Consider the following 14,636-nt stretch of genomic DNA (forward strand, 5'->3'; position numbering starts at 1 on the left):
ATCACGCCCATGTTAATTTTAATCTAAGTTTAATTGTACGGTAAAAAAAAAAAAAAAAAAAAAAAAAATTATAGGTGTAACATACTGTAAATTAAATTTGAACTATTTTGCTCTTTGACAGGCGCTTGACAAGTTACCGGAAATAGTTGCTGGACCATATTTGTCCAATGTAAAATGATCGTCCCGCCTACATCATCTTCCTACACGGAAACGTCGCCGAGAGCGTCTACTATTGGTCAACATCCTGACAAGAATTCGTGATCTATTCAGCCATTGGCTGAGAAAGCTGTCAGTCACAGAAACTGTTGATGCAGGTTGAGGAGAGGACGTACAGGAGGAGAGGAGACCGCTGGCGAGAGAAGAGGAGAGGGGAGGATATAGTCCCTCAACCGGCACACTTACAGAATTTAATTTATTAATTATTGTTTTAACATATTGTAAGTATATAAAAAAGGGAAAATGGCTCAGCCAGACAATAAGAAGTTCTTCGAGAACCTGACGGGCGCTGGGAAAGCCATAGCAGTGCTGACGAGCGGAGGAGATGCTCAAGGTACAGTAGAAGAGCTCACTGACATCTCATGATCGTTTTCCTATATTGTATCACTTTAACTCATTATTATCAGTGTTATTTTCTATTAAAATGTTCAGAATGTTCTCTACACCGTATCATTATGACATCTGATGTTCATTCTGGTACTTATTATACAGTGCGATTCACAGTTATCAGTGTTAAATGGACTGCTCCGCCATTATATCAGTTGCACTGTATACATGCAACTTTGTTAGAACCTCATACTTCGATTTGCTTCTCGTTAGGATGGATGAAATGGCCCTTGAGGGCCTGAGGAGATTGACATGTAACCATCAGATAATCACAAGGTCATACATCTTGCATTGTGATGCGTACGGTTTGACTGACACGTGGTTGATGTTTAGGTAATCGGGTTTAGGGCATAGGAATGTCTGTCATTTCTTATTTAGATCCACCACAGCTGGCTGTTCAGGCTGGCTAATATCAGTTAAAATGTAGGTTGAGATGATGGTGAGGATGCAAATCATACACTAAATACATTTGAGCTCATCCTGCTACATTACAGATGACAGTGAAGCTTTCATTTCTGTCATAACGTTTTCAGATAACGGGCAGCTTGTCCTAACGTCTCTATTATGAAACGTTAGGTGTGTATGTGATTGAATAGCATTTATTCCAAATGCATGTCACTGCATTGCGGAATCACGTGACCTTCAGGAAGAGCACGTAGCATGTCATCTACCCTGCCACAATCGAGCCTAAAATATTCTGATGCTTGCTTATGTTTGCTTAATATGAATAACCGTCATGTCTTTTACCTCATATCGGCGCTTTTCTGTCTGTCAATCATCGATATGAAGTTTTTCCGCCTTTAACCAGGAAGTGGCTGCGCGTTTCAGTCACTTTCCTGTGTTTATCGCGTGCAGGTGCTTTTTTAAAAGTCATGTTTTTTTTCTTCATCAAGTGGCTTATTTTGTAAAGAAGAGGTGAATTATGTGACTTTAAAAAGGGTTTAGCGCGTAGACAGGATGCGTACGTGAGGAGTCGCGTTTGAGCCGGTGAGTTACGTCAAAGGAATCTGAGTCATGTGACCAACGCGCGCCGCTTCATAAACCAAAGTCACGTTCACGCAGTCATAATTAAACATTATACCTTTGCCTGAAGAATTGAATACGTGCATTGGATTGACTACCCAAAGACGCTGTTTTTACCTGATATGACCTTTATAATGACTTGCGTAACCCAGTCTAGTCATATTAGGCTACAATAATAATAAAAAGCGGTTAGTTCAGTGCTAAGTGCACATTGCAAAGACTAGTAGTTCCTTTAGAAATGACAATCTAGTTTATGAGACCATTTCAGGCACTCCTTTATAAAAGTATATTATTTGAAAGCCTATTATTATTTCTTTTTTTAGAAGTATGCAGTGTACTCTTTTTCACAAGATTTCTCTGCAGCTCATATGAGAAATGCAAATGTTCTTGGTTTGTAAGTTACTGTGTGGTAAAACATTTACATATCATTTCATAGTAGTTAATGAGTCACCAAATGCAGTGTCACTTCAGTAGTGACTCTGATCTGATGTAACACTCATGCAATATTAGTCAGTTCGGTGGCTTAATGTATACATGCACATTTCTCAGTCACTCGAATACATGTTATAGATGCATTCATTCATTGATACTTTAGAGCAGCTGCAGGACATGCATAGCAGGACTGCATTTGTTGTCTGTTTAGATAAACTGATAGACAGTGACACTCAAAGGATTGATATCATGGTGAAATTGACACCTTCAGTCATTGATTTGACTCTTTCAGCACCTGTTGGGCTGCTAGATCTCTCATCTGACATCAGACTTGGTGAACAATGACACTTACAGTGTCATATCTACAGACCAGCATATCAAAAAGACACCTAGAAACCACCAAGCATTGTTGTTCCCATATGAATACTGTTCTCCCAAAGAACACAAAAAAGAAAAGAAAAAAACAAATATGAAATTAAGATAGTTTTCCATGTAAAACCCAATGTATACTTCATTTTTTACTTTTTACTAGGGCTATTCAGTCTTGTATGCCACAGACCCACAAATATGATCATCCACATGCAAGAATTCAAAAGTATAAAGACCCAATTAATACTCTGAAATAATGTGAAAAATGAATGTTATTTAGTTTTTTTGTTTTTTTTTCACTGTAGAACTAATGTTAAAAGTTAACTGTATTTTATAAAAAAAAAATATGAAATCATTTTAATTAAATTAATTAATTAATTCTGTAATCAAATGTATAACATTTTATTTATTTTAATATTTTTAATGTTAATAGTATCTTTTTACACTTATTTTTTATTTATTTAAATTTAGTTTTATTTAAATGTTTTTTCTTTCTTTATTTTAATTTCTTAATTTTAATCAAAAGTATTAATGTTTTAAATAAAAAAATATGTATTTATTTTAATAATTTTTATTTATTTATTTTAATATAATGTTTACTTATGTTTATGTAAATACAATTTTTTTTTTTTATCGGATATATTTATTTAGTTTCATCCTATTTTAATTTATTTATTTTCCAGTTTTTTCCAGTTTTTCTTTAAAGTTCTCTAAGCTCTTCCACGTACCGCCTAGCACTCCTTAATTTGAAAATTCCTTTATACTCACGTAAACTAGTGTACAGTACATGCGTATAAAGACATTCTTATTGCTAATAAACCCTGGATAGAAATAGTGTAGACACTGGACTATGATATGAATCTGCTGAAATGTAAAAACCTTTTTTTTCTTTAAGAAATCGAGCTGTTCTGCTTTTCACACTGGTTCTTTCTTAGTCATTTCTTCCCAGTCACTTGTAATGTGTTGCCTAATAACAGCAGTGCAAATTTAGCAAATGATATTAAAGCAGATTTAACCATTTTTTATGTTATGGACATCATAGCACACAGAAGCATTGACATTGAAAGCTATATTTCCTACCCGTTGCTTGCACAGAGAGGCACTTTAAGTTTGAAGTCTGAGTGAGTTATTATAAGAGGAGGCGAGCAACAGATGACCAAACATGGAAGAAAATGACTTCCAGTGTAAACCTAAACAAATAGCCATTTATAACCTGTTTTCTTAGTATTTTACTATAGATATCCCTCTCTAAAGTGATTTGTGTGGTGTTTCTCTACATCCAGGGATGAATGCTGCTGTTCGGGCTGTTGTCCGTATGGGAATCTATGTAGGAGCCAAAGTCTACTTCGTTCATGAGGTCAGTCTCTACTTCATCCATACTGGATTCAGATGATACTGTAAGACTGGGATGTCTTTACATGCTGTATATACTTATATTGATGTGTAAACAAACTAGTGTCTATGTCAGTGCTGTGTAACATATGGGTCTAATGGCTCTCGATGTTGCTGCTCACCCTTTCCAAATGGCCAATCATTTATTTCCAATATAAAAATGTTAATACTCAAGACGTATTATGAGTACACACAGCCTTTTTAGTTAAATAAGTCATGCATTATACATTAAATTAATCTACTACAGAGTTGTTGGAATAGCAGAACTGTTTTGAGTTAAAGGCCTGGAATTGTATAAACATGATTTCCATTAGCATCACATGGCATGTAAGCCCTGAGATGTCTGGCTGTGATAGGCCAAATACCGTCGCCCACTGTGCTCTTATGCAATGGCTTCAGTGAAGAAACCCACACATCCATTTACTCCTGATTCCACCCTCATTCTTTAAGGTGAAACGTGTCATTTGTTAAACCGTTTGCTAAGGCAAAGTGTTTGCAAGTGTTGCTAATGATGCAGAAATGACACACTTCATCTTTAATATCAAGATTGTGGTTGTAAACACAAAGCCATGTCTTTGCCAAGCCAGGACATTGCGTGCCAATCTCAGTAAGCTGCTTCATACGATTACCTAGAGAATTGAATTCATTTCTGGTGACTAAGAGGTCATTGAAGGATAGGAGGAGGGATTGTATTTATGTGTTTGTGTGTGTGACTTACAGGGTTATCAGGGTATGGTGGATGGAGGCGACAACATCAAGGAGGCGAACTGGGAGAGTGTGTCCAGCATGTTGCAAGTGGTGAGTGTGATGAGAATCATACGACCCCTCAAAGCACTCACACATACCTCTGCTCGAATTGTCTCAAGGTTATCGGTTACTATTCATAGTCCACACGAATTTAAGGCCATATAAAAGTCTCAAATATCTGATTTCAAGAGGTATTTGGGGATAGAAAACAGGAATCACAATACAGCCGAATGCGATTGATTATTAAACTTTAAAAGGCTATGATTTGATTAAATGTGAGCTACGCATGATTCAACGTAAAAATGCTGCGCTGTTGCGCATTCTACACACTGTAAACCCGAATAAGTTAGCAGAACTCAAAAAATTTAAGGCAATCGATTGCTTCAATTTTTTTAAGTTTTGAAATTCAAAGTTTAAGTAAGCAGAACTGGCAGATTTTAAGTTTGTACTTAAACATTTCAAGTTAAGAACAATTAAAATCAGAGTACACTATTTCATACATTTAACTTAAAACCTTCATGTAATCTCAATGTGAACACTTTCATTAGTATTAACTTATAGTTTTAACAAGATAGTTTGCTAACATACTATTATGTTATCATGCTAACAATAGTATGTTATACAGCACTTGCTGCATGAGTGCAACAATATAAAGATTTTATTTGCTCTCAAATCAAGCCGCATGCACCACTTGTCACCATGATGGTAACCATCCTAAAACCAACATTAACAGAAATTCTTCTAAATTAGCATAACAAAACATTAATCAATACTCAATCTCCCACTTAACATTAATCTTGCACAAAAAAAACAACATTATATTACACTTAATTTTAGCATTTACTCTCCCATTCAAGTGCCATCGGCAAAGCATGCTGGGAAATAGACATCCCAGCCGTTTCAGTTAAACTTAAGTTTGTATAAATTAAAATAAATCATTTCATAAAACTCAAAACAATGAAACAGTTCAGTTTACTTAAAATATATCAGTTCTGTGAACTTGAAAGAAAAAGAAAGTGCTAAATACTCATAAAAGTTAATTTGACTGAACTAATTCGTTTAATTTAAGTTTGTCCTACTCAAACCAATTAATTATTTTGAGCGTTAGGGTTTACAGTGCAGGCTTGCGATTTCAGAGCAGTTCGCAATAAATTAATACCATGCATTTATGCCAAGCGATTGCTTACAGTATGATCAACTCTTGATCATTTATGAAAATGTTTACCTTATGGTGTTTATATCATAGATGCAAACGTGTTGCCTCGTTCTAACAAGCACTGCTGCTTTGTATAGGGTTACCAGCGCAACCTTCTGTCAGAGAGTGTTAGTTCAGACCAATGTGAAAATCAACCCATATTTTATCATGATAACTCTGAATAGTTTTAGCATGTTTTTTTAATATGGCAATGTTAATGTAGGCTATTTGGTCTTGGTGGACTAGATCTGTTACGCTGCTGCTGCTGCTGATTTTGATTATTGCTGCTGTATGAATGGCCTTGCAACTGCTTATAGATACACTGACATGCTAAGCATGTAAGATATGCTGCTGCTGCATAAACAGACGAAGCAGATCTAGGCAGGTGGAGCTGGGGGAGGTGGGGGGTTTCAGAGGAACTCTAATAGCGCTCTGCAGGGCTAGCTTACAGCTAACAATGAACCAGACTTTAAATGTTGAGCAAGCAATCTCGTTGGCTGCAGGATCAGCAAAGGCTAGTCATCTTGTGTCACGCTGTAATGATGTGATTGCTTGCAGATTGCATGTAAATGACCTTTATTACTGGGGTTTCATTACTGAACTAGATATTTATAATTTTGACTCATCCCTTTTCTTAAAAAAAAAGTTTAACGACTCAAATTTGAGGTTTATCATTTTATACAAGTTTTTGGCTTTGTCAAAACCTGTATTAGTTGAATTTGTATTGTTACAATCATCATATTTACAGTAATTTTACAGTTTAGGATGTTACCTTGGACAATGCCCTATACCTTACCCATAATGGTATTCATTTTATTTGCGCAAGTCTTAAAAAGCCTTGCATCTGATTCTAAAACCCTGCAGATACCCTGCTGTGGTTACCATTTTTAAGGAGAAACTGATATCTTTAAACGTCACAGGGTGCTCTGACCATTCAGCAAACACCAAGTAATGGGCCAATACCTTTTCAATCTCATGTTTACAATGGTTAAGATTTTGTGTGATTGTGTTTCAGGGCGGCACTGTTATCGGCAGCGCACGATGCAAAGATTTCCGCACGCACGAGGGTCGTCTGAAGGCGGCTCATAACCTGGTGAAAAGGGGCATCACCAACCTGTGCGTGATTGGAGGAGACGGCAGTTTGACCGGGGCCAATCTCTTCAGAGAGGAGTGGAGCGGTCTGCTGGCAGAGCTGGTCCAGCAAAGTATGAGCTGCAGACGACACAATAGAAATACAATAAGTTTATTGAGGGTGTTGTTTAGGGCTGGGTAAAAAAAATGTCAATTTCTCGATTTTAATCGATTCTCATTTTTACGAACCGATATCGATTCTTAAATCCCAAGAATCGATTAGTCATCCTGTTTTCAGCTGATGAATGAATGGAACATTGTAGCGCGCATCCCATCCAATAAATCGCAATAATCTTTGTGCTTTGTTACTATTGATATGAAACAAAGTCTCAGATTTCAAATTACGTCCATTTTCTTACGAAATTCAAAAACATAAATACCGTGTTGGCACTGTGGCGTGAGATCGCTCTGGCGCAGCTCAAGAGAAGCACATGATCTTCCGCCTTAATAATACCAGTTACCACGCGAAATAAACATGAATGAGCATCTGAAAGTTTGTTAAAAGATAGAGTACAACTTATCGAAATCCGTATCATGTGACATGAAATCGCTCAATCAGTGTTTCAACCGTGGAAAGACGTCAGTAAATAAGCTTGGAAACAATGTAACGTAACATTTACCTCAGAAAAACCATATCCAGTGACCATAAACTCATTAGTCAGCTAAAAAAATTTACTCTAGAGAGGAGAGCACTTTGTTAAATATATGCACCATATTACATTTAATGTTCTTCAATTTTTAATGCATGTTTGAATAAATCTGGCAGGTTTTTATGACAGCCACCATTTAAATGTTTATATTTCACATAACTTTATTATTATAAAAGTAAATAAAAGTGTAATTTAAGTGTTGGTATACAAATCAGTTAATTTTTAACTTCAATATTATAGTAGGCTAATGAAGCCTATAGGCTACCACTGACTCCCATAGTTTACAGCATTAGTTAAGAGATTTGTTGTCCTTGAGAAAATTTGCCATGTATTGTACCTGATATCCAAAATAATCAAGATTGAATCGAATCGAATTGCAAGGTTGTGAATCGAAATCAAATCGAATTGTGAAATTTGCGTCAATACCCAGCCCTAGTGTTGTTTATTTCACATATTAAGCATTTTAGCTGTCTTTAGCTTGAATTTATCTGAATTTTGAAAATATTGGTTAAGAACTATTTAATTAGGCTTAAATTAGCCAAAAAATAAAATAAAAAATAAGATCAAACAGATTGATATGCAAATAATAATAAAAATATTGTCTAGAATTTGATCTTATGAGCTTTCATGTTGCATTTTTGTTGTTGTTATTTTTTATTATAGATCTGATTGATGAGGAGGCGGCTCAGAAATACTCTGCTCTTCACATTGTGGGCATGGTGGGCTCTATTGACAATGACTTCTGTGGCACCGACATGACAATAGGAACAGACTCGGCCCTCCACAGAATCATTGAGGTGGTGGATGCAATCATGACTACAGCTCAGAGGTATTTCAACAGTCCATAACAAAGCAGAAAAAGTTTCCAGTTGTGCAAGTTGTTTCTTGTGAACAAATATGCCAATTCACATTTATTGGCTAATCATTTTTTGTGGTTTACAGTCATCAGAGGACATTTGTGCTGGAGGTGATGGGCAGGCATTGTGGGTAAGATTATTACATATTAGCACAATCCATTTTGCCTTGGATTTGTTCAAAACATTATTGGCATGGTTTTTGCGTTTAATGGTGAAATGATGTCATCTACTGTCAAATCAGACACTGTTTTCTATATCTGTATGCACTTGTGTATGAAGCTATCTGGCATTGGTGAGTGCCCTAGCATGTGGAGCTGACTGGGTGTTGATTCCTGAAATGCCCCCTGAGGATGGCTGGGAAGAGAAAATGTGTCAAAAACTCTCTGCGGTAAAACAAAAATACATAATTTCTCACTAAATCTACTTGCAGCACACGTGATACACTTCTTATGTTATTAGTGCTCACACTTTCTTTCAGATTTATTCTTACTAGTTTTTCAGCTGAAAAATCATCAAAACCATTAAAGTATGCTTGTGGTTGTACACAGTTTTGGGGAAGTGAATAAATATAAATTAGTTGAACTACAGTGAAGCTTCATCTGTGTACAATGAATTCATTTTCCACTTCCTAAATTTATTCTTCTGTTTGTAACATGCATATGTTTTTGTGGAACAAATGTGTTCACTGCCCCAGACTCGATCCAGAGGTTCAAGGTTGAACATAATCATAGTCGCTGAAGGAGCCATTGACAGACATGGAAAAGCTATTACTTCTAGTATAGTCAAGGATGTGAGTACTGGATGTTTTCAAAGGGAAAGAGCAAAAATCTGGAATCCTCTAGATCTGCAGTTGCCCATCTCCAATAAAACTCCAAAACGACCGTAAGACTTGTTGCAAAAACATGCTACAAATTCTACCACATGCCACACGATGTACAAGGGCTTTCACTCTGACAGCAATTTGCAGTGATAAATGGTGCACAAATCATTCTTTTTCATTAAGATCTGGCAATTTGAGGCATCATAATCGACAAAGATCCTTGGCAAAGTGTTTAGCACAACTGCCTAAAGCATTTGAAAACCGTAGTCCACTAGTCTTGCTGGCCTTGACCAAAAGTACAGTGACTTGGAGACTTTGACCAAAGGCACAGCGACTTCAGTCAAAAGTACACCAACATTATACGAACAGTGACTTGGTGTCCTCAACTGACAGTGATCAACAGTATATTAACTTTAAGACTTCGCCCAACAGCATAACCAAGTGAAGTCTGCGAACAACTAAAACCTTGACTAACAAAAAAATAAAGATCCAACAAAATAGTGACTTTAAGTCATTGACTAACAACACAGACACTTGGGGCCCTATCTAACACCCGGCGCAATGCGCGATGCAAGTGTTTTTTGCTAGTTTCAGTCCGACGCAGTTATCATTTTCACGTCCTGCGCCACGTTGTTTAAATAGCAAATGCATTTGCGCCCATTTGTGCTCCCATGGGCGTGCTGGTCTGAAAACGAGGTGTGTTCTGGCGCATTGTTGGCATGTTGCTATTTTGAGACAACAGAAATAGATTGCGCCATTGACCAACTGAAACCTGGTCTGAAGTCAATGGCGCAATATTTTGTTTTATGTGGTGGGTCCACAACGCACACACTCTGCTTTTTAAACACACAGGGACGCACAGCAGCACACAAACATGCCAAATATTTAAAATAAAAAGATTACAATGTAAAAGATTATTATTGTGTACATAAAGATATGGTGGAATCCGGCTTGTCTGCTTGTGGGCTTTAACCTCGCGCACGAGCAGATCCGTTGCGCTCTGGAGACAGCTTCGGTCTTTCCACTATCAAATTCTGCCATGTAAATAGCGAATCTGCCATGGCGCGTGCACAACTGGCATTTAAAGGGAATGGGAGATGAGACTCAAATTAGTTTAATGCACGTAAATCCCAAAACACACCCATTACTCATTATGAGAATAGGGACAACCCTTTTAGACCATGTGCCGGGAGCGCCGACCATTTTTCCCATCGTTAAACTAGCAAAAGTGGATTTAGACACGCACTAAGTGCACTTGCGCCGTGCGCTTTAGACCATGCGCTTAGATCGTTAAAATAGGGCCCTTGGAGACATCGGACAACAAAAGAATGACTTGTAGACATTGACCAAATGTACTGCAACTTGGTGACCATAACCAAAAGTGTAGCGACTTGGTGACCATGATCAACAGTACAGCAACTTCTCAATCAACAGTATAGCTACTTTAAAACCTTGTCCAACAACACAGCTACTTTAGGACATCGAACAACAATATGGTGATTTGTAGTCCTTGACCAGCAGTACAGAGCATTGGCGACCTCAACCAAAAATACAGCAACTTGGTGAACAATTCCAGACCTTGACCAACAACACAGCCATGTGGTGACCTCGGCCAAAAGTATAGCAACTTGGAAACCTCAACCAACAGAATATGAACAATGACTTGGTTACCTCAATGTACAGTACAGCAACTTGCTGACCAATAGTATATTGACTTTAAGACCTTGACCAACTGCACAGCCATTTGAGGACCTCGAACAACAGTATAGCGACTTGGTGACCATGTTCAACAGTACAGCAACTGCTTGAGTCTTGACCAACAGCACATCGACTTTGGGACATTGAACAACAATATAGCAACTTGTGGACATTGACCAACAGTACAGTCACTTGCCGCCCAACCATGCACTTAAAGTCCTTGAACAGCAGTACAGCCATTTGGAGTCCTGGACCAAAAGTACAGCGACTTGGCGAACAGTTGAATTGAATTGCTGTTAGAAAGAATGCACCTTAACTGGGTCGTGTGGTGTAGTGGTTAAAGATCTGGGCAGGTAATCTTGCAAGGAGCAAGCCACTCTCATTACTTTGAGCAACTTGAGCAAAAGTTGCTTCATTAGAAATGGTGTTTCAGTAAGTGGCTATTTACTTCATGGGCCACTTCTGCAGCCTCAATTCCAGCTTTTTGAATCTCTCCCGTTGTTTTTGTCATCAGTTTGTGACCTGTCTCTTACCCTCATAGAAACGAGCAGGAATGAAAAGGCTGAATATCATAATAGTAGCTGAAGGTGCGATTGATCGTAACAACCAGCCCATTACCTCAGAACATGTAAAGAATGTAAGTACATGGTGTATAGAGATCCAGCTCCTGCATTGATCCCTGACCTCTCTGAGCTCTGTGTGTGCTCCCTCTCTGGCTTTGTCCTGTGTGGTTTGCTTAAACACACACACACACTCTTTTCTGGTAAGGCACATGTGGTCACCTCGAACATAACCAGCTATGACTATCCTCTACTTAACTACTGCACGGCATCAGTGCATAAGTGTCTTGAATGCCACCCAAAGCAGGAGCATGCACATTTTCTAGTGCTTTACAGTTCAGTCTTATCTGTTCTTTTCTTTAGAATAATTGTGTTACAAGAAACATTAGGTATTAATGCACTATTAGCACTATTAGCATTGCTCATACTTTATTTTTTAAAAACCTCTAACCCTAAATTTGAAACTTCATTGCATATATTGTCCCACTTAATTTGTGCAACTGACATGAATGATACACTTGCAACAAAAAATAAATAACTTAAAATTTCCAGAATACCATAAACTACTGTACATGTATGGTAGCCTAAGCCTTTTATCATGGGACAAAATATCATAAAAATATGGGAATTTTCTTCAGTCAGACAATGTAAGAATCTAGTTTTAGTCATGCTTGTGGAAACATTTATGTTTTCTTTGTTCAGGTTATTCATAAAAGGAAAGGAAGTACGTTTCCTCACCCTGAAAAAGGTCCTGCGGGAGTTGAATTATTTACAATGTTTTGCACCATCTCTAATGCTAACCGCTAAAATATGGGTTCTAATGTACTGACTAGCATGGGACGCTGTTCTGATTTCACCAATTAATGCTAAATCTCTTAATCTGCATGTGTGTTGCAGCTTTCTTGTGAATCTTTCTGCTAAACGCATGTACTACTATGACTGGTTTGTGTATTCTGTGCTTGTACTTAGGTTTATCATTAAATGACTTTATACTGTATAAAATGTATATTCAGCAAAACATATAAAGGAACAGTTCACCCACAAATTAAAATTCTGGCATCATTTACTCACTCATTAATGTCTCATATGACATTCATATTTCAGTAGATTGCCAGAGGAGATGTTATAGGTTAATGCAGCTCTTTTAAATACAATGAAAGTGGACGGTGACCAGGGGCCGTCTAACTTTTAAAAAGACAGAAGCATTATAAAAGTGGTCCATACGACTTGTGGACTATATTAAACTGTGATCTGTTCTTAACACAAAGCTAAGTTCAAATCTTAAGCTGGAAAAGAGCAGCTTGATGCTATGAATAACTCAGTTTTGGGTTAATATATAGGCTATATATTTTACTGTAAGATTTATAAACATTTTGAAGACATGTTGTACTGAAAATTCTAAATGCTCATAGACATTTGCTTTATTTGGAATTAAATGTTATCTTGCGTGATGGACAAGAAGTTTTGTTGACAAAATATGACCTAAAACCTCTAAATTCCCTTGATTCCTATAATTCAAGTTTAAATCTTCTTTATTTCCTTTTCCAGCTGGTGGTTCAGTGTCTGGGTTTCGACACGCGTGTGACCATCCTGGGCCACGTCCAGAGAGGAGGGACCCCCTCAGCATTTGACAGGATTCTGGTGAGAAACTCTCGGGGATAAAATCAGGAGGCTTACATTCATTACATAAACAGATTTCATGTCCACACACTGCAATTGCTCTGCTTTTCTAAAGTGCACTCTGGGGAACTGAGAAAAACATTATGCCGGAAAAGAAAGACAGCTTCTTTCCTAAGTGGTCCATTTATTTTCAACATTATGTTTATGTACATATTATGTTGCATGCTGTCGATTAACACAAACAACACTTGCAGTGGGAAAAGTATAATAACCCTTGGATTCAACATGCATAAATTGGTTCTTGAATAAGCAACAGCAATAGACAAACACAGTCTGCTTAAACAAATAACACATACACACAATTTTTTTTTCTTTTCTATTGACTATCTTTATTGAACATATTAAATAAGCATTCTCAGTGCTGGGTGGAAAACATGTAAATCCTTAGGGTGATTGATTGGTCATATGAAACTATTTCTATGCATAAAGTGAAGATTGCATTAGAGCACGCTAAAGCACTACAGATTGCATTGCTGTTTTGTGTTTGTTGTCAGGCCAGTCGCATGGGTGTGGAGGCGGTTCTGGCGCTGCTTGAGACCACTGCAAACACGCCAGCCTGTGTGGTGTCTCTGTGTGGGAACCAGTCTGTGCGGCTGCCCCTCATGGAGTGTGTGCAGATGGTAAGGCTTGGACAGATGCCACGTCGGGTTTAGTGCTGTGATAATAAAGATCCACGCTCATGCAGTTCAGCAGAGGAATGAGAGCATTGCATTACTGCCGCTCTCATGAATCATTCTGGCATTTGCATCCCTATGAGCTGAATTTAATTATATTTATTTGCCTTTAAATATTTAATAACATGTCATTGTATAATTAAATAAAATTTAAATTATATCTTTTTTCATTTTAAAAAATATAATTAAATAAAATGTGTCTGGACAGCTTGATTTATATTAATGAAAAATGTGCTTAATGGAAATTGACATTATTTTCACATTCTTTGTGGGAAATTCTAAAAAAAATTTCTTTCGATGTTGATATGAAATATGACCCAGAGAGTGTTTCCAACAAATCAATTCAACCCAACATAATACATGTCATAATATCATTATAATGGAAGTGCTTTTTCTGTCTTGTAGACTCAGCAGGTGCAGAAGGCCATGGATGAGAAAAGATTTGAGGAGGCGGTGCGGCTACGTGGCAGGTGCGTTTGCTACATTTAGTTTGAAACTTTGCTACTTTTAGTATCTTGACTCTACAGGTGAAACTCGAAAAATGTGAATATCGTGCAAAAGTTCATTTATTTCAGTGATTCAACTTAAAAAGTGAAACTAATAGATTATATAGACTCATTACATGCAAAGTGAGATATTTCAAGCCTTTATTTGTTATAATTTTGACGATTATGGCTTACAGCTTATGAAAACCCCAAATTCAAAATCTCACAAATTTTGAAAATGTTCATAAGCTGTAAGCCATAATCATCAACATTATAACAAATAAAGGCTTGAAATATCTCACTTTGCATGTAATGAGTCT

At 37.2% G+C, this 14,636-nt stretch overlaps 1 protein-coding gene across 5 annotated transcripts in view; it reads left to right on the forward strand.

Moving 5' to 3' along the window:
* The first annotated feature begins 264 nt into the window (after positions 1-264).
* The window catches only part of pfkpa (phosphofructokinase, platelet a), a 35,187-nt gene continuing 20,815 nt past the window's right edge, over positions 265-14,636 (forward strand). For 2 of the 5 annotated variants that reach the window (XM_084102584.1, XM_084102582.1), the window contains exons 1-11: positions 292-550; positions 3,711-3,784; positions 4,540-4,617; positions 6,777-6,966; positions 8,206-8,371; positions 8,485-8,529; positions 8,679-8,787; positions 9,094-9,189; positions 13,026-13,118; positions 13,652-13,777; positions 14,237-14,301. In XM_084102584.1, the coding sequence (XP_083958710.1) occupies positions 460-550; positions 3,711-3,784; positions 4,540-4,617; positions 6,777-6,966; positions 8,206-8,371; positions 8,485-8,529; positions 8,679-8,787; positions 9,094-9,189; positions 13,026-13,118; positions 13,652-13,777; positions 14,237-14,301 (1,133 nt within the window). In that variant the 5' untranslated portion in view covers positions 292-459. Of the gene's footprint in view, positions 551-3,710; positions 3,785-4,539; positions 4,618-6,776; positions 6,967-8,205; positions 8,372-8,484; positions 8,530-8,678; positions 8,788-9,093; positions 9,190-11,458; positions 11,555-13,025; positions 13,119-13,651; positions 13,778-14,236; positions 14,302-14,636 lie in introns of all 5 variants that reach the window. The other 3 variants (XM_084102581.1, XM_084102585.1, XM_084102583.1) reach the window with 2 other exon arrangements.

This window comes from Abramis brama, assembly GCF_963993115.1.
Source record: "Abramis brama genome assembly, chromosome: 24".
NCBI lineage: Eukaryota > Metazoa > Chordata > Actinopteri > Cypriniformes > Leuciscidae > Abramis > Abramis brama.